We start from the raw sequence: 21,435 nt of genomic DNA on the forward strand, positions 1-21,435 counted from the left end.
AAAGTATCCTGTTATACTAACAGACAAATAAACAAAGAACAACAAAACAAAGAGTGTACTCACTGAAACTGTGGACCATGGGGTCCAGTTAAAGCCCAAATGCCAAGATTAGTTGACAGAGAAAGTGAATGAGACTTTGAAAGTATCAGAAAAGCTCGTGACTGCTAGGGGAGGCAGGCATTGCAAACTCTCAGTATAATCTTGTGAAATTAATTAAATTTTAATCAGAATGTGTAGTTCTCCCTTTGACATGTGTCTACCAGAGTGGAAAAAAAAAGACTAAATAGAAACAAATGATTAAAAAATGTAACACTTTAGGGTATCTTAGCTTTCCTGTAAAGGCCCCATACCCATTGGACTTGGGCTGCATAGCTGTTCTGTACAGACAAGGTACCATCAACCTAGTAGCAGTGTTATTATTTATAGGTTCCTAATGTGTGCAGTACAATTATTTGTAACATATGCCAGGCATATTAAACAATGTTGCATTCACCCATTATCATATTTTTTGAGATGGATATTACTTTTATGTTTCATTTAAAAACAAAGTTATTAGACTTATGGAAGTTAAGAGCTTGCAAAACATTTCTCAGATTCACGTTCTAGGTTTAACATATGAAAAGCTCTACAGCAACCAGGAGAGTGGGAAATAATTATTGTGGTTTTTTTTTTTTTTATGGTGCAGATGAAGATTGCTTAACAGCCGACAAGGGAGTGAAAGGTTGTGTGAAAGATGTTATTGAACTATTAAAATTGTTTCTCCTTTGGTCACTGTCATTGTTTGACTTGCATTTTCTTTAAAGTGGGTTAGTGCTTTTAGAACTAAGCAAGCTAGACTCTGAATATTATTTGTGCTGCCTGTTGATCGGGTACCTGTGTAACCAGAGTATTTAAATATACTGTGGCTCAGTTCTCTTACTTGGTTAATGTACACGGTAGCTTCCTCTGTCATGAGTCTACTACAAATACAGCCAACACTCATGATTTATGGTTTCTGTATTTGCATAATTTATTCATAACCCTCAAATCCATACACTTAGTGCTTTCACAATAATTTCCAAGCCTAATGTACTGGTTAGTTTCTTGTTAACTTGGAGCAGGCTAGAGTCATCTGTGAAGGGGAAATTTCAACTAGGGAACTGTTTCCATCAGATTGGACTGTAGACACACTTATGGGCCACTTTTTTGAATATTGATTAATATGGAAGAACCCAGCCCATTGTGGGTGGGGCCATCCATGGCCTGGGGAACTGTAAGGAAGCAAACTCAACAAACCATGGAGAGCAAGTCAGTGAGCAGTAACCCTCCAAGGTCTCTGATTCAGTTCTCGCCTCCATGTTCCTGCCTTCAGTTCCTTCCCTAACTCCCACTCATGATGGATTATAAATGTAGGGAGAAATAAAATGTCTTTATTCATTGCTGATCAATTTAAAAGGTCATTGTTTTTTATTTCAGATTAAACTGTCTTCCAAGATAATGTTTAATGTTGCTTTGTTGTTTATGACAGTAGATATACTAGAGGACAGTCGTTAGAAGCTGAGCTTACTAGAAGATCTTCAACTCATTAGAACTAAAAAACACCCTGTTTTCCATCACTCTGTTTCTTTGCCAGTTGTTCTTATACTGAGATGAGCAGCCCGTGACGAGCATGTGCTTGATGACACGCTCGTTATGCTAACCATTCTGTACTGTATTTCATTTTCCTAACCATCTGAGGCAGCTACTGTGGTTAGGAATCTCAGGAGTAAATGCCTGAAGAGATCATCAATGCCCTCAATGTTGCAAGAGTAAGAAGAGGAACTACAACCTTGTCCCAAGACGGTCTTCTTTCTTCATCTCCAGTAGAATTTTGATCTCATAATTAAAATGCATTGTTCTCTGCCTAACCTTCGCTGGTATTGCGTTATTTTACTGACTGCAGGGTATTGATTTAATGTTAAAAGTTCACTGAAGAGCCTGGTGAAGTTTTTCTAAAGAGACTCTTTATTCCTTTAGTGGATGAGTAGGTGGATCTGTGTGGGTTTGCGCACTAATTCTTTAATTAGTTTTTTTCAAAGACATTTTGTTTTTATTTCTGATTAAGTCCTCCACTGTATTAAAAGAGAAATGTTCCTGCCTGTGAGGCTTTGCTGCCCCACTGGGTTGGGAAATTTCCTTTCATCAGCTAATTTGGACATTTTACGTTGCTCTTATTTCTTTAATGTCCTGATTAAGGGCTTGGATAGCCCCTTTCTGGGCTCGAGCTCTAATTCCACCCCACACAGGGCCACGTACTTTGGAAATACTGATTTGCATTTATTGAGTGGATAATAACTTAGCAACAGAACCACTGGCTTAATCCAGCTCCTAAAACAGCAGAACATTTGGCATCAGACAGGGATGGGGTTGGTATAAATGTCCAGGTCACCATTGTGAATATTGAAAAAGTAGAAGGTGTTGAAAGGCTTCTGAGTGGGGATAACTTGTCTAGGGACTTCTGCCCTTTCTGTTTCACTCTTCACTGGATCAACATTTCATCTGGGCTTAGCATGTGCTGCATACAACTAGGAGTCCTCAAATAATGACCCTTGCTTCTGTGAAGAAAACCTAGCACTTCCCTTCTTCAGTAGTCTCTCTGGGTACCATAGTGGAGGTGCTGTGGAAAGTGGTCTGTTAGCCCACAGAGAGAGGAATAGATGACCATTTGGGATGAGTGAGGTGGGGTGATCTGTCGTGAAGATGATCATCTGTACATGGGAACCGGGATTGTCCAGATAGAGAAGGTCATTGGTCCAATGTCTGGAAAGAAAAGCCACAATAGAAGCATAGAAGATTAACATGCATTTTGTTTTTATTGAAAGAAGATGGAACAAAAAGTAAGTATAGCAAAATAGGTTGAGGCAGATTGTAGCCTGTGAAGAGAAGCAATAAAGACACTAGAAAGCTTTACTTAGGGTCTCATATGATCAGAGTTTTATACAAAATAATTCTGCTGACAATGTCAAGGAGAGACAGTTAATGGAAGAGGCCAATGCTAATGGTTTTTATCTTCTGCTTTACAGCATTCTCCTGTGCTTCTGGCGAGTATCTAGAAATGAAGAACCAGGTATGCAGTAAGTGTGTTGAAGGCACCTACTCCTTGGGCAGTGGCATCAAATTTGATGAATGGGATGAGTTGCCGGCAGGATTTTCCAACGTTGCAACATTTATGGACACTGTGGTGGGCCCTTCTGACAGCAGGCCAGATGGCTGTAACAAGTAAGAAGACCCCAAAGGAACCTTTGGACTTTGGAGACTTGACAAAAGTGCAGTCATTCTTTTCTAGAAAAAAAAAAAAAGGATTGTTTTAGTACTTATGAGGATTTTAGATGAGCTCAGGAGAAAGGGTCATATTTTTGTATGGAAGATTTAATGAATGATTGCTGTATTTACATAATCTCCATCCCCTTCTACTCCCTCTAATTCCATCAGTGCCCCTGCCCTCTTCCAAATTCATGACTTCATCTTTTTTATTATTATTATCGTTATTATTATTTACAGACATATAAATCCATGTATATATACACATATATGTGTATATATATGCATATACTTGTTGCTGAGTCTATTTAGCTTGCTCAAATGTGTATGTGTTTAGGACTGACTGAGATTAGACAGTTTAGTGGGCTTATCCTTAAGAAAGACTGCATTTCCTTCTTTGAACAACCATTAATTTCTGTAGTTCTTTATCTAGGAATGGGGCATTGAGAGATTTCTCTCATCCACACTGGTATGTTAGCTGGTGTTGCCATGGTGTAGATATTGCATAGGCAATCATATTGCTGAGATTTCTCGGTTACAGCTTCCCTTTCACATACTAAAGATGCTACTACTGTGCAGCAGATGTCCTGGTCCTCTGGCTCTTATAGTCTTCCAACTTCATCATCAGCAAAGAGTATTCACCTAAAACATAACAAACACTCACACACACACACACACACACACACACACACTCACACACACACACACACACACACACACACTCACATACACTCACCACACACACACACACACACACACACACACACACACACACACACACGATGATGTCACATCACTTGGGTTATAATGTTCCCTCCCTTCGAAAGCCATTGACACCTAATAAAAGCCCAGGTGTGGAAACCTGCCCTTTTGAGGTATTTTTTTTTTGTGGCCAGGAAAGTCTAAGAGACCCCCCCTCCTCATCAAATATAAGCTATTACTATCGCCCTTAGTTGCCTCCCAGACTTGAAGGTAAGTTCTGATTGCTGAAGACACCACATACTTGAGATGTGGAAGAATTGAGCTGGAACTGACCAGTAAACTTCTTCCTAGGACAAGCTTCCTTAGTGTCTGAAGATGCTATACAAGGCGCCTACAGTGGAAAAGAATCAACACTCCTACCCAGCTGTAAAGCCTATTAGCTACAGCAATGACTAGCATGGCAAGATAGTCCAAGAATCTAGTAATGGCCCTTATATCTTACCACCTACAACTGTCTTAATAGAACGCAGGCCCTACACAATAGAAAGCAATTTGTGCCTCATAGAATAAATAGCCTATTCATGTCTGATGAGGTCATGGTCCCTAGAGGAGAACCTGCTGCTGCCACTTTCTTAAACCAGTATACTTTCTAACCATATTCTAAATACTTATGCTTATATCCGCAGCTTCCCCCCGTTATCCTAGAAGCTTCTTTTCAGCTCATACTTGAGACCATTACAGCCCAACCTCAGCTGATACAACGTGAAGAGAAGCTCTGTCCCTAAGGCTCAGGGAGCGTCTCAGAAGAGGAGGATTTCTTGGGCAGTCATTACAGAGAATATAGCTAAATTTTTAATGAGAAAATAATTGACCTCACAATATAATAGATATTGTGTGCAGAATACAATAGAACTAGAAAAAAATGAGTTCATTATCTTATATTTATAATCAAACTTACAGCAATAGTGTTTCTGCTAATCTTTCTTTGATTTTTAAAGAAAAAAATTCAAGTTTTTTCCCTTTTCTTTGAAAACCTGACCCTCATTTAGACCTTGATTATTTTTTGGAAGAGTGGGTTAAGGATCCAAGGAGGAAAGGTCTTTGCTTAACTGCTAAGTGATCACTGGCTTTGCATATAACAGCATAGGAGAAATGTTCAATTGTCTTGGAGAAAAAGAGAATTTACTTATATGTTTGCAATACACTCCCTTCTGTTCTCTGCATGGTCTGTGCAACATTTTCTGCAATGTGGCTGTGATAAGCAAAGGTAAACTTGAGGTAGTAAAATAGGTGGCCTCTGGCTGCTTTATGACAAGAATGCTCCATTAGGAACCCAACGTCTCCATCATTATTTAGCTGAGCTAATAGATGTTTCTAGGCTTCTCCCCACCCTCTCCTTCTTCCTCCACTTTCTTTCCTTCAGTCTTCTCCTGGTCTCTCTCAGCTGAGTGGCAATGATTTATTTTCCTCTTTGGTGAGATAGCTCTAAGTCGTGTGTGTGTGTGTGTGTGTGTGTGTGTGTGTGTGTGTGTGTGTGTGTCTTGGTCTATGCATTTTTGTTTTTAGAGCGCCTCAGATTGAGTTTTTTTTTTTTTTTTATGAGACGTATTTTAGTTTAGTTCTGCAGGCCCAAGAGCATGGCGTTGACATCTGGTGAGGGCTTCATATAGCTTCAGATGCTGGTAATAAATGAAGGGACAGGCTGGCATGTGGTCACGAGAGAAATGTTTAGTGAGAAAGATATTAATCCTTTTCCTGAGGTCTCAGCTCCCTTGACTCTACACGGCATCAAGGCTGCATTAATTATTTTTCTCGAAAAGATCCTTAGGAACAACCAAGAGAGGAAAGACTTGTTTTGCTCATGATTTTAGACCACACCATGGGGATTGGGGGGTGGGAGAGCACAGCTGTTCCACTCACAGCAAACAGCCAACAGAACAGAGAGGATCTTTAACAAATAGGAGCCCCCAGGAAGATGCCGAGTGACTAGGCACTACTATGGCTACCCTCTTGCCCTCTCTACCCCAGACACCTCTCAACAATCTATTCAGAATTTCAGTCCACTCACAGATTGTTAAGTCGAGACTCTGATGATTGGATTGTCTCTGACAAAGCTTGCAGGGACACCCAAAGGCTTGCTTTAGGCTTTTCTTAGTCTAATCAAGTTGCCAAACAATATTAACCATTTCAGAGCCACAACCCATGTTTAGTCCTCTTAAATTGGCAATACATGTCAATGTGGAATTGGCAAAATGCAGCAGCATGCATGCGTAGAAGTACCGGAGAGTAAGGTGCTGGTAGCATGCGATGGCAACACCACAGCCTTGTTTGAGCGAATTGGAATACTGACTATCTTTTTTTTTTTTCTAGATCGATAAGCTTACTTATCAAGAAAAATCCGAGATAAGCAGACTTTTTCAATGTAGTTTCTTTAACATAATAATTTTCTGAACATAAATCTCAGTTTGGTATTATTTTCCTCTTGCCCACACCCATCTGACATTATATCCCATTTATTTCTTTTTAATAAATTGGGTCATATTGGCAACTTAGTTATTGAGCCCAAGAAGACATTTATACATTACGGACCTGAGGCTTATATGTGTGTATCTATGAGTTATATACATATGTATATGTTTGTGATATCTCCTTCAGTTTTGTGGCTTTTGACTTTTTTATTGTCTTAATGACATTTGATAATTAGAATTTAAAAATTTTAAAAGTGTCACGTATCATGCTTTTTTGTTGTTGTTGTTTCCTGTTCTGATTGATGATTTTTGTGTTAGGCTATATTGGCTAACCCTAGGTTTTGAAGGCTGAATATTTACAGTGTGGTTTCTGATTGTACTGTAGACAGGGTTTCATCTGAAAGACCATTATTACATTTAGATCAGTAATGCACATTTGCATTGTTTTCTTGATGCCTATGTCAGTGTAAAGCGAGGTGTAAATCCTGACGCACACCAAGGTTGTTTGAAACAGCCATAGCTTTTAAGATATTTTTGGAAGCTTTAGGAGATCCAGCATTAACTCAGTGGTTGAAAAGGTGTTGGCAAATCTGAGCCCAGGGGGACCTGCGGAGACTGATGCACCAAACAAGGACATGCATGGTGAGGACCTAGGCCCCCAACTCAGATGTAGCCAATAGGAGGCTCTGTCTTCCACAGGGGTCTCCTGCTAAGAGGAGCAGGGGCTGTCTCTGCCATGGACTTTTGGTGCCTGCTCTTTGATCATTTCCCACTAGCAGGGCGGCCTTACCAGGCCATAGAAGAAGAAGATACAGGCAGTCTTAATGAGACTTGATAGGTTGGGGTCAATTGGTAGGGGAGAAAGGCTCCCCCTCTTTGAGGACTATGGGAGGGGAATAGTGGGGAGAGGGGAGGGGGAGGAGGAAGAGAGGGAGGGAACAGGAGGAGCCAAGGGAGGGGCCTACGATTGGGATATAAAGTGAATAAATTTTTTAAAAATTTTAAATAAGAAAGATAACACATAGAAAAAGGAAAAGCACTGGCTTTTTATCACATGACTTCAACAATCGAAGATGCCAAAAATAATACATGTTAAGATTACATGTTAATCTAAATATTTAGCATTTAATGGCACTATTACTTTCCATATATCTGCTGTGTGTGTGTGCATGTGTGTGTGTGTGTGTGTATGTGTGTGTGCATGTAAGTTAAACTCAGATGTTGAGGCTATGAGTACTAATATTGTTATTTTGTTTTTGATAAAAAGCATTGTTATAGACTTACTAGCTATAAAAATAAACCATTATCTATGGTTACTGTCTGTCTGTCTGTCTCTTTCATTGTATTATTCTCTCTCTTTCTCTCTCTCTCTCTCTCTCTCTCTCTCTCTCTCTCTCTCTCTCTCTCTCTCTCTCTCTCCACACACACACACACACACACACACACACACACACACACACACACACACACAAACTATACAAATAGAACCTGCTGAATCCATTTACTGGTGTGTGTGTGTGTGTGTGTGTGTGTGTGTGTGTGTGTGTGTATGATTTTAGGGGTGACCATTCAGTATTGGATAACCAATTAGAGAATTCATCCATAGAGAAAACTTGTTCTCCCAGGAGGAGTTAGCTGACTGTAGTTTTTGTGCATGAACCCCTCTATGTCCATTGTGAAGCATTAAGGTAGCATACATGAGAGGGGCTGGAAGAAGAGGACATAGAAGGGATTGGAAGGAGGAAAGGAGAGAGGGAAATGTTGTGATCATTTTAATGAAAATAAAAATAATTTAAACTAAATAAAAAATAACCCATTTAATAGTGGAATTGAACCTTTGAGTTTCAGCAAAGCTGACGTCATCCACTTTGTTTTGCCCGTGGAATCTATTCCCGATTCTCAGCCATAGGACTGTGGCTAGAAGAAGTTTCTGAGCTCTTACATAAAACTTTTGTTTCTGTTTTCACAGCTCTTCTTGGCTTCCTCGTGGAAACTATATAGAGTCTAACCGGGATGACTGCACTGTGTCTCTGATCTATGCTGTGCACCTCAAGAAGTCAGGCTATGTCTTCTTTGAGTATCAGTATGTGGACAACAACATCTTCTTTGAGTTCTTTGTAAGGCTTTTCATATTATAGACCTTGATTTTTAAGGAACACTCATATAATTGTCTCTGACCCTTCTGTTCCTTTCTATGTTATGCATTCTAACTTTTTGGAGGGTGTTGACTGAATTCTTCAGTGTTAAGAGAAAGATTTCCTCCCCCTGTGGTGCTTTGTGTTCAAGTTAATATTGTTTTTTTTTTGTTTTGTTTTGTTTTTTTCCTTTCAGATCTTTGTTGTGGGAATAATGTTGGTTTCTTTCACTTCTGGTTATGTCTACCAGGTGGCCATTTTTAAACTGTACATCACAAATAATTGTCCAACATTCTTTTTTTTTTAAGCTACAAAGCTATTATCTTTCTATGCATTGTATATGTAGAGGAGTATCAATATTTACATGTTCATGTGTGTGTGCATGTGTGGAGGACAGAGGTTGATGCTGGGTGTTTACCTCTGTCACACTAGTGTTTGGTTTTTTTAAAAGGAGAATGCCTCATTGAACCTGAGCTCATAAATTTGGCTAAAGTGCCTGGCCAGCCTACTCTGAGGTTCTGCCTATCTCTGTTTTACCAGCTCTGAGGTTAGAGATGTGTGTCACCACAGCCGTCTTTTACATGTGCTGGGGATCTGAATATGTCCTTATCATGGTTGTGTAGCAAGTGCATTACCTATTGAGTCATCACAGTGGTTTTATGTTAAAATTATATCACATTTTTGTTTTTACTTAGACTATTTCCTTCCAAGTCAGTAAATATGTCTTTATTGTCTACAATTATTTGTTTATTCATAATTATTTAAAATTCAAAAAATGGGAAACAAAGTGAAGTGCCTCAACCAAAGAATGGATAAAGAAACTGTATTACATTTACACAATAAAAACAAGTAAATCTTGAAATTTGCAGGCAACTGGATAGAACTAGAAATGATCATCCTGAGTGATGTATCCCAGACCCAGAAAGGCTGAGATGAGTGTCACGTATCATGCTTTTTTTTGTTTTGTTTTTGTTTCCTGTTCTGATTGGTGATTTTTGTGTTAGGCTATATTGGCTAACCCTAGGTTTTGAAGGCTGCAGATTACATTTATAAGTGGATATTATTTATAAGTGGCTATTAATCAAATAATGCAGGATAACCACACTATAATACAGAGACCTAACTAAACCAAATAGCAAGAAGGACCCTAGAGAGAATGCTTAATTCTCATTCAGAAGAACAAATAGAATAGACACCAGAAGCAGTTGAAGAGAAGGAACAGGAAGGGATCCCACCATAGAGGTCCTCTGAAAGACTCCACCTAGCAGAGGATACAAGCAGATGCTGAGATACATAGCCAAACTCTGAGGTGGAGCACGGGGATTTTTATGGAAGAGTTGGAAATAGAGGGACCTGGAGGTGCAGGAGCTTCACAAGGAGACCAATGGAGCCAAAAGATTGTGAGCAAAGGAGGGGATACTGCAGAGACTGATGCAGCAACCAAGGGCCATGCATAGTGAGGACTTAGACCCTCTGCTCAGTCGTAGTAGATAGGCAGCACAGTCTTCTTGTGAGTCTCACAATATATGGAATAGGGACTACTTCTGCCCCCACATGTTGATTACTTCCCCCTGGAAGGATGGCCTTGCTAGGTCACAGAGGAAGAGGATACAGGCAGTCCAGATGAGCTTTGATAGGCTGAGGCCGTATGTTAAGGAAGGAGGGCTCCCCTTTCTGAGGATTAGGGTAGGGAGGGAAAGAGTATGAGGGGGGGGGTGAGATCCAGAGGGGACAAGGGAGGAGGCTACAGTTGAGACATAAAGTGAACAAATTAAAAATTAAAAATTAAAAAATGGCTGTATATTGTGATCCTGTAAATTGTGTACTGTTGAAAAGCCTCATTGGATAAAATTGTTAATGTGTCTGTCATGAATGTAAGTAGAATTACAGAATATATGAATGGAATAGCTACTAAGACTATTTTATTAATATAAGCTGTATGTGATCTAGTAGCATTTATTATGGCAGTGACTTGAATTCTTGAGAAGATGTTTTCAGGGGGACTTACTCTCAACACAATGTTTACTTTGCCATCAGTGCAAAAAAATATTCCTGTGATCCAAATTTTAAGAAAAGAACATGCTAACAATTCTAAAACAAATTGATATTGGTCTAGGTGATGAGTATTTCTAAATCAGTAGTTGTAGTTTCTATATCAGGAGTTTGATGGCAAGAAATATTTCCCATGATTGTGTAAGCCTTACCTTTGAAGTAAAGAGACCTGGCTCTGGTCATAACTGTAATTATTAGCTGTGTGCTCTTGAGCACTTAGACTAACTTCCCAGGCATCCCCACTCCCCTCTCTAAAGTGGATTGTTTGATAAGGCCTTTGGAGCCGCTTCTAGCATGAATATCCTTTGATGTTTTAGGATATTTAAGCAACATTTAGACAGGTTTTCTTTTTAAAGTATACCTTGCTTGGCAAAATAGCTCCTGAGAATGAGTGAATGTTTCTTGGGACGTTTCAATGGTATTGCAGACCATGAAGTGCAATGAGGAACTGAGACAAGGGCCTTTATGCTTCCCAAGAAGTCCCTTAGAGCAGTCAGAAAAGGTGCTGTTAAGGTATAACATTTCATTACTTCCTGTCGCTTATGCCCGTGTTGTTCTGGATTAGGGGCTGAAAGAGGGTGGCAAGCTCATGCTCATCCTTTTCTTGGTGTTTCAGGTTTATAGATTGTGGCTTGTTGACTCCGAAGGTCAACACCCCCCAGTCATCATTAATCAGTGATGAAGAGGAAATGCTTGGAGATAAGAAAGATGTAAATGGACATGGAGAAAAAAAATACATAAGAGCAGTAGTGTATAATTTGTGGTGATGAAATGTTGGGTTTGAGCACCAAATGAGGCTCACCCAGCACTACACTTGAAAGAAAAATGATGGAGTGGAAACCTAGATAAGCTATTGGTCCATGATTTTTAGTTTAACTAGTTTCTAAGTGAGTAATGGAATTCAGTTCTGCAGAGTTGTGGGGAATGTCACAAGCACATGATGTCTGCTTTCATATGTAAAGCTTGTCTATTAGCTGTTCATTAAAAGTGTATTCAGAGCCTGTAGCTTCTAAGAAATGGCTTAACACTGGTGTCACTGATCATGATGGTCAGAGGAGAAATGTGGCACAAAGTCAGTTAGAGGAAATATTAATTGGGTATTTGTTCTCTTGATACTGGCATCACAAGTGGGATCCCTAATAAGTCTGTGGATCAATAACTGGTGATAATGTAGAGACTAAGTGACTGTGGGGTACCCATTCCCAGTTAATACATCAACAACCCAAACCCCACTCCTAAGGCTCAGGGGACATTGCAGAAGAGGGAACCAGAAAGATTTTAAGAGCCCAATTTTCCGGCTGTGAGATAGTGATGCCTAGATATGACGAAGAAGCCTCGTGCCAGTAAATCTTAACAGTATGGTTGCCAAAAATAAAATATGAATATTGACCACACCTGTCAACATGCCAAGGAGGAAGGGGGGAGTCCACGGGCCCCTACCATAATCTTCATGCAGTCAGTGGCTATGAGGGGGAGTCAGTTTTCTGCAGGGGGTAACCCCCTAATAGGTTACCGAACTCCAAGTATGTATCTATAAGCATGTTTACAAACGGGTAACACTTTGGTTGCCACAAGTGTTTATATGTGTATAATAAATACAGAAGAGGAGGTCAGGAACTCCAGGGTGGGTGGGGATGTATGGGAAGTGTTTTGAGGGGGAGAAAGGGGATGGATATGATTTAAATACAGCATGCTCATGTATGATATTCTCAAAAAGGGAAGAATTTAAATGAAATAAACTCTGTTTTTATTTCTGTTTTTAAACTCTAACTTGCATGGTGAATGTTAAGTTATTAAAACATTTGAGTGCATTGGGTGGAGGATTTGTAATGACCCTTCAGTGGTAATTAGGTAATTAGTCTCACTCTCCTTAATGGCCTGGCATTTCTGTTACAACAATGAGATGGTTTAGTCTGGATCTCACATGCAGTTGTAAGGCAGCCTCCAGCGGTCTCCGTGTACTTGCTTGTTGCGGATTACATAGCTTGTGGTTTAAAACGGATTGACGGTGTTCTTGCGGCATGTGCTGAGGACAAATATAAATAAAAGCTATCATTCCAAAAGCATCACTGAGACCCTTGTGTTTAACTTGCAGATTCAGAATGACCAGTGCCAGGAGATGGATGCCACGACAGACAAGTGGGTGAAACTCACGGACAATGGAGAATGGGGCTCCCATTCTGTAAGTCTCTTTTTGTGTCCTTCTTTGTTGACACCAACCCCATTCTTCTCCTGCCATTTCCCAACTATTTATAAGGATTCAATCTAAGAAAATAAAAAGAACCATATGGTCTGTTGCTGTAGAGAAGCTCCATTTAGCTAAGAAACTGCCTTTGTGATTCACAGACTCACATTTAAAATTGTAGATTATTTGTCTGTCTGTCCTTTTCCTTAGAATGCTTTCCACATCCTTTCTCATCTCAGCCTTCTTCTCTTTAAAGTGGGACTTCATAATTTAGAAAGCTATTTCAAACTAATATAAGGTATTAAAAAGTTTGAGTATGCAAGCTTGCAAATGTGCCTGCTACCTGAGATAAGCCGATGCCTCTGGTCATTGCAAAGACCAGCGATTACCTTCATGCCGTGTTCTCTGCAGTGCTGTTAAGAACTTATTTTTCAGGTTTGCTTTTTGGCCCTTTGCAGGCTCTTTCATTGGCTAGATCTGGTTGTCACAAAATATATCCACTTTTGGAATTTCAACTTACTTTCTACAATTTCCTACCTGATGGTCAAAATCCTACCCTTTCTGGTCAGATAGTATGAAGTTTACTGCTACTAAGCACATCTCTTTAAAGGCTTGCATTGAAGATGCTCAGATGTCATGTTTTAGTACATTTCATATTATCTGTGACACTGTCCCTTAGGAGTGAGGCATCGTTTTAAAACCTGGCTCTGTATTAGAGCTGTGTTTCTGTAGGTGGCTTGGCTAATATCTTTGTGGCTGTTTTTCTTTCATTTTAGAAATGAGAACAATGTTCCTGTATCAGATGAGAGGATGACAGGAAAGGCCTAGATAGAGCCTCTAGTGTGACACCTGCGTTGTGTTTGAACAACTATCATTCTAATCTTTGTGTTTATAGAAATGCCTCATCTTTGAGTCTACACAATGTAGACTTTAAGGCACATTTTTTTTTTTTTGTCTCTGTGCTTGCAAGTAATATTAGTACTACTTAAGATTCATTCACTTTAGTTGGTCGGGCTTTGGCAGCAAGTAGGCTGTCTTCACCTTTGAAGACTGAATGCAAGAAGAGGTTGCAGGATGCACTAGTTCTCTGCATGTCTGCCAGGGTAATGAGTCAGGCAAATGGTAATGCTTGTAGCTTGAATTTCATTAGTCAGTATGCATAGAGGAATAAAGGTATCAAATGAGAAAACAAAGACCTCTTGACTTCGCGTCAGTTACCTGCATCTATAGGTTTGTAATGTAATGATTTATATCTTGAATTTCATTAGTCAGGGTGCATAGAAGAATAAAGGTATAAAATCAGAAAGCAAAGACCTCCTGACTTTGGGTCAGTTACCTGCATCAGCAAGAAATTTATTAGAAAATTAGTTTGATTTATATGTAGAAAGTGTCCCAGTAGCAAACGAAGAAAATGTTAATGTTGTTTAATTTCTCAAGCTACCCATTTAAAATGGTATTTTCTCTTGTTCCTATCACACTATGGCGCATTGGATGGCTTTTAGAAGCCACCAAACTATGGTAGTCCTCTTCCTGTCACTTAATAAAATACTCCGTTTTGGATACTTTCCAACTTGAAAAGGCTTCTTTAATTCAGTCTCAGAGGTTTAAGGACATGTCCCTGCATCTTCCAATCTCTGTTGGAGATGACTTCAGAATGGTTGAGTGTGTATAAGGTGCGCATGTGGTGAAACAAGAAGTCGGACCAGTGGGGATCCAGGTGTGCTCTTCTTTACAGGCATTCCTGTGGAAGTCACAGCCTGAGAGCAGCATTAGCCTCTTCTAAGGCAATGTTCTCAGTCATCCAGCTCTCTCTGGTCCCACCTCATAAAAGGTCACTATTGCTGCACGCGGATCTTTAGGGAGCACACACGCCCTTTCCAGACTAGAGCAGAGACAAGCATTGTGCTGCCTTTCTTGTTTTTACAGCCCAGGGATCTCCCTTACAAATAGCATGACTGCCAAAGCAAGCCTGGCCTTGGATACATTTACCCTTTATGATGGAACCCTTCCGTGTATAAGCCACAACTTCAAGATTTAAAAACAAGTTTATCTTGTGTTTACACCTAGTTTCTTTCTTAGTACGTTTGTGGATTGTCAGACTGTTCCATTTTTTTTTTTTTTTAATTTTAAACCATCTCCACTATGGCTTAGGCTGAAATTAAGAGTATTTGAATTTGTTAATTCTGTTTTAATGATGTTTATATGAGGAATTGAAAGAGGGCATAAGGAAGTAGTTTGTGCTTAGAAACAGCTTGTCTGACCTGAGTGCCTTGTGTTTCTTTCTGTAGGTAATGCTGAAATCAGGTACAAATATCCTGTACTGGAGGACGACTGGCATCCTTCTGGGTTCTAAGGCCGTCAAGCCTGTGCTAGTGAAAAACATCACCATTGAAGGTATCTCATAGCTAGGTGCCTCAGAACTCACTAGACTGGTGTCGTGTTAAATGTTTGTTAGAGCGTTGGTTAGACTGACCTAAGGGTTTATAATAAAGACATACTAATGTCAGTCATTATGCAGGTCTAAAGACCTTAGTTTTATGTCCATTAAGTTGATTAATTATTTTTTTCTACTCTCAAACTGAATTACTTAATAAGTGTAAAGCAGTAACACACAATGCCAGTCTTCGGTGATTTTTTAAAGAAAATGAAAGTATATTTGTTTACAAGAGCCCATTACTCATTAGAGATATGCAAGTTATGCTAGGAAATCTAATCATTGTTGTATCCATAAATATAATGAGGGTCTGGCTGTTTCCTAAACCTCTTGTGCCTTTTTGAGCCAGATGGGTCACTTCTGGCCCAGCTGAGTCACCAATAACCCCTGTCATAGCTTATTCTCAAGTAGAGTGCTTCTATTCAAAGCAGCAATTCTTTATTAAGATTTGTCTGTTTTGCTGCATCCCATGTGCCTGCTCTTGAGATGTTAGCTCATTAGTCATTGGGACATCTGCTGGACAAAGCTGCAATTACAAACAAGTAGCCATTTCTAGGGTCTTTCTACTTGCTTTCACACTGTCAATCTTTTCTTGTTCCAAGTAAATAAATAATTTAGGCTCAAGTTACTATTAATATTTCTTCCATGCAGGAGCAGCAAGTAGGTGCTAATGTGTTCATTGTACTGGGTTCTTTCTCTCAAGACCTGTTTTTCCTTCCTACACAGGGGTGGCGTACACCTCAGAGTGCTTTCCATGTAAGCCAGGGACTTTCAGCAACAAACCAGGCTCATTTAACTGCCAAATATGCCCCAGAAACACCTATTCTGAGAAGGGTGCTAAAGAATGCATAAGGTGTAAGGAGGACTCCCAGTTTTCAGGTAAGGTTCATTGGCATTTTTTATTCTTCTCTTTCCATGTTAATGTTGGTCAGCTGCACTTCACATGGTAGAACAAGTGTGGTAGCCATGGTGGGCCACACCCATGTGATGAAATGAGTGCATATTGGATGAAGACAATGTGACCTTCCAGTGTCCTTCTCTGCATGATTTTCTTCCTTTAAGACTTTCCTTTATTGCATACTCCATAGATAACTGGTACAGATGTGTTTCTATCAGTCCAGCCAACTGTTTGCTTTCGCGTGGCTTGTTACCATAGAGACTGTAGCGATGTAGAAAATTTTAATTTGTTCCAGCCTTCCAATGTTCAATGATAATATAGGAAAAAGATAATATCTTCGGGTAAGAGGCTCCATGGTGCAGATGTATCTTAGAAACATTTATCCTCCCTCCAGGGAAAATGAAAATGCAAACCTTTATTTGCTTAAGGCATAGCTAGGTATGCCTAAACTACTCTAGAACAGTGATTTTGTACATGTTAACATGCTTTTGTGTTTTGATGTTCATTTTGTTCTTATGGTCACAAAGGAATTTTTCCTTTTCTGAAGTTCTTTGTGTGTGTGTGTGTGCATGTGTTACAGAGGAAGGAGCCAGCGAGTGTGTTGACCGCCCACCCTGCACTACCAAAGACTATTTTCAGATCCATACCCCGTGTGACGAAGAAGGAAAGGTATCATGTGCAATCTTTCATGCGCCCCATGCTTATCAAGCGCTCTTCCCTCTGTGAGTGAGTACACTCTGGCTTGTTGCCAGTGTGCGCAGATAGCACAACCTGCCTTTGCTTTGGCCTCGCCATTAGTTCTCCAGACATGCAGCTCTTCTTTAATCTTCATGGTTCTCTGGGAGAACTTCTCTGTTGAGAGGGTTTTGGTTTCATAAAGACATTTCATGTTTGCCTCCAGGTTTTTTTTCCATCTTTAAAAAGGTTGATATTGCTTTCTACTTCATAACACTTCTATGAGAAGACATAAGATACTCAAAATAAGGTTTCTAGCCCAGGGCCTTTCATGTGGTGAGTGTCCCACACATTATGACTACTTTGTAAAACAAATATATCCTTTCCCATATTAATCTGAGATATAGTAGTATATATTTTAAGCAAATATATATTTTTTTCAGAGGTCAAATGATGCAGAAGAGCAGAGCTTGAAATGTGTGCTCCAGTTCACAGAAGGGAAATGCCTCGTAGCTTCTATTGAACTGTGAGATACACAGAAGGCTTTATCAGACAGAGAAGCTGTCCAGCCATAAGCTGATTCAGCCATGGCAGACTATCATGTCATCACATTTCCAAAACACAAAGTAATTCCCACATGTACAACATTTAGCTGAGGGGAGATGCACACATAAACTTTGCAGTTGACCCTTCATCCTCCCAATTAAGGAATCAACCAGTACCAGCCCATGACAACGAGCAGCTGAGGGTAGAGTGGATTCTGTGCCCTTCAGATATGTTTGCATCCTGCGATAAGGCGTTTTGTTTTTGGAGACATCAGTGATTATTATTTTTCCTTTCCTAATTTTGCATCTGTGAGTGCTAACTTGTACTCTTCATATTTATGTGAATATGAAACTCCCTTTGTGTTTTTAAATACTTCTAAGGAATTTTGAGTTGAGTGATTTAGAGTAAATACACACTAATAAGAAGAACATTATGATGGGCACATCTGGGCCCAGGGGTCCTGCTCAAACTATGGCACCAGCCAAGGACAATACGTGCAGTAAACTTCAAACCCCTACCCAGATCTAGCCAATGGACAGGACGTTCTCCACTGTTGAGTGGAGAGTGGGGACTGACTTTCAAACGGACTCTGGTGCCCCATATTTGACCACGTCTCCTAGATGGGGAGGCCTGGTGGCACTCAGAGGAAGATAGCAGGCTACCAAGAAGAGACCTGATACCCTATGAGCATATACAGGGTGAGGAGGACCCCCTCAGTCATAGTCATAGGGGAGGGGAGTAAAGGGAAAATGGGAGGGAGGGAGGGAGGAATGGGAGGATACAAGGGATGGGATAACCATTGAGATGTAATATGAATAAATTAATAAAATATAAAAACTCAAAGTGGAAATTTTAAATAAGAAGCACAACCATTATTTTTAATAAGAATGCTAAGGGAAACCAGCAGCATTAACTAACAAGGGGTTGTAGAGTAAGGCTGTTGATGGGGCCCTACAAAAATGTCACTTTAAGGCTACTTTAATTTAGATAATACATATAGAGGGATGCCACTAAAATAGAATGAAAGTATTAGGTATAATAACTTTAAAATAAACTTTCTTTAGCTAAGTTTACCTTACTTATTGGTAAAAATAAATTTATTTTATTTTATGTAATTATGATTAATTATTACTGTAGTATAAATGAAAGTGATCTATTAATGATATCCTATATCTGAAAACATGAAAATATATTAAATTATACTATTACTGAGTGCTTTTAGATAATAATATATTCTATTTACATAAATAATTATATTTAGTATATTTAGTATAATGCCAGTGACCAATCTGAAAATATTTGGTTGACCAGGCCTAATTAATGCACATTTAAATATCATTTATGACACACACAAACACACACATGCACACACACATACAAAGAATGCTGTATGCATGTGTATACATGAAATGTGTTTTTCATATAAGTCAGGGAATCTCTGAACATGCCCTTGGCATAGAAGAAAATAATGTACCATGCTTCATAATTTCAGTGCATTTTTTAAAAGACAAAATCCCACTATGTATCTTCGGCTGGCCTAGAGCTCTCTGTAGAGCAGGCTTTCCTTGAGCTTGTGTAGATCCACTTTTAATGCTTAACAGAGATCCACATGGCCAATGTAGCTCTTCAGTAATCCTTATGGTAGTCTGGTAAAACTTCTCTGTTGAGAGGGCTTTGGTTTCATAAAAACGTTCATGTTTGCATCTCGCTTTCTGAAGAATAAGTTGCTTGTTGGTGTCTCACCTGCACTACAAGCCATCTGGTTCTGAGTATCATTAATATTAATCAGCATCTTTTCCTGTCACTGCACTTGGAAGCATATGTCTCTGCTAGAAAGCTAGAGACACAGTTTGTTGTGTGTGGCGGGAAGGACTGTAAGCCAAACTTGGATCATGGAGAATTGGTAACTGATTTCTCCGTGTTAAAGTGCTTAAGGATAAAACATATTTTTTAATTTCTAAAAGTCTTCTCTGCTTACATTGGAGGCAACTGGTTATTTAGCATCTTGAATCTGTTTGCATATTTTACTGCTTTTATTCTCATTAGACTGACCCTTCTTTAATGGTGCTGCTTGCATCTCTGGAGGAAGTTGTTTACTGGGTTTCCAAGCTGGGGCTAGGGAGATAGCTTAATCAGCAAAGGCTTGCCTTGAATATTATGTGACATGAGTTCAGAATCAAATATCCATACAAGAAGTCAGGCCTGGTGGTATGTGTGTATAATTCCAGGGATGGAGAACATCAAGACAGATCTCCAGGACTTGCTAGCCACCCAGAAGTCTAGCTTAATTATTGAGATCCAGGTCAGCGAGGCAGATGGAGTCAAAGGGATGCTGCTCAGTGTTCTTGTCTGCCTACATACGCATGCACACACGCAAACACGACACACAACTTTATCTGGAGTGTTTCCTTGTTTGCAAACTTGTGGATGACAATGTGCTTGTCCCAAAGAGCCTGGGAGGAATCTACAGTGCTGCAAACCATCTTTTCTGTTCTTGTGTAGGAACCAAAACTTCTCCCAGTGCTCATGCATTTTTATTAATGTGAGTCAGGAAGTTAGTGAATTTACTAGGATTAAAACATTTTTTTTATACTTGTTAAACGGAAAACTTAAAGTCAGTGTTTCTTCTATAATGATTCTTTATTTGGTTAGATGCTCTCAGTTTTAGGCTGCCTTTCTTAAGAGGAATTGATGGCCCTTTTTATGGATATAGTATTTAATTTGATATTTTAGCTACATAATACTTAACTGGAGTCTCCACTGTTTTACAGATAGTCACAGAGGCGGAGGGACAAAGTAGTACATTAAAGCATATCATGACATGGGCCATAAAAATGAATGTGGAAAGGGAGCTATAAAAATAAAATAATACTATTTATCATTCTGTTGAGACATCCATATTTAAACACATTTTCTTAGCATCCTTCTTCATACAAGATAATACATCTTCCACAAGCATATTGGAGGATGCACTTAAGTGGCCTTAAAGGCTCACTGTACACTGTTCTTACTTGACTAGAGATAATGCTGAAGACTGTCTGTATTTTCCTGATGCAGAAGCTATTTTAAAGAACAAACAATACTTTCAAAAGTTTAGTGAATGAAACAGACAGTTATTCTTTCCTCTAAAAGCCTCTATTTAGTTAACAATATTGATTCACTATTGTATTTATGCTGAAATACCTCCTCCTACCCCTCACTGATCATATTCCAATTTTGCTTTAAGAAAGCTAACCTATTTGTTATTTTGGTTTCAAAATGAGAATAATCTTCTCATGGGCAGGTTTTGGGGTGTAGCTGGGTTGCTTCTATTTTGTTTTTGTTGTTGTTGTTTGTTTGTTTGTTTGTTGTATTCTCCTTTGTCTGACGAAGGACAACAAGAAGGGGTTTAACTGCTGTTCTCACAGAGAACAGAGGGTGTGTTCATCCTGATGCTCAGAGCATGTGGAAAAGGCCTAGAAGGTTCTGGAAAGAATAGTTTAGCTACAGCTCTTATTGAAAAAGATTCAGGAGCTACTAATTATTATGATTGCATTGAAATTTTGTTTATTCTTTCTGAGAAATAACATTCTTTCCTTTGATGATTATAGTATGCAAAGTGTGGTGATAAAGGGTGTGGCTGGAGAAAAGGAAGGGAGCAATGGAGGTCACAAATAAACAAGGAAAAGTCACTACAGTGAAGCTGTTGGCTACACATTGACATGAATGGGTGCAAGGCAACACTTGTTTGCACTTTTCTTTCCTTTTTGAGATCATAAAATAATTACATCATTTATCCTTTCCCTTTCCTCTCTCCAAATGCTTCCAAATACTCCTCCTTTCTCTCTTTCAAATTCACAGCCCCCCTTTTTATTATTTGTTTTTACATGTATACGTGTACATGCATATACATATATATGTCTAGACATAACCTGCTCCGTCTGTATGATGTTACTCATATGTATTGCTCAGGGGTGACCATCTGTTAGCTGTTTACATTTTAAAGAGGGATTCAGGATAAGGAGCCTGCTGTCTGCATCATAAGGGCACCTGGGACTTGGGTTAAAAGCTTTTGCAGTGGA

The 21,435-nt window shown here is 39.3% G+C and overlaps 1 protein-coding gene across 2 annotated transcripts in view; it reads left to right on the top strand.

Annotated features, from left to right (window-relative positions):
* Positions 1-21,435, top strand: part of ELAPOR2 (endosome-lysosome associated apoptosis and autophagy regulator family member 2) — a 160,522-nt gene that overhangs the window by 95,396 nt on the left and 43,691 nt on the right. For both annotated transcript variants that reach the window (XM_084784381.1, XM_084784382.1), the window contains 6 exons: positions 3,042-3,237; positions 8,419-8,566; positions 12,732-12,818; positions 15,110-15,215; positions 15,982-16,134; positions 16,734-16,822. In XM_084784381.1, the coding sequence (XP_084640507.1) occupies positions 3,042-3,237; positions 8,419-8,566; positions 12,732-12,818; positions 15,110-15,215; positions 15,982-16,134; positions 16,734-16,822 (779 nt within the window). The remainder of the gene's footprint in view (positions 1-3,041; positions 3,238-8,418; positions 8,567-12,731; positions 12,819-15,109; positions 15,216-15,981; positions 16,135-16,733; positions 16,823-21,435) is intronic.

The sequence above is a fragment of the Acomys minous genome (genome assembly GCF_964271855.1).
Source record: "Acomys minous genome assembly, chromosome: 6".
Classification (NCBI taxonomy): domain Eukaryota; kingdom Metazoa; phylum Chordata; class Mammalia; order Rodentia; family Muridae; genus Acomys; species Acomys minous.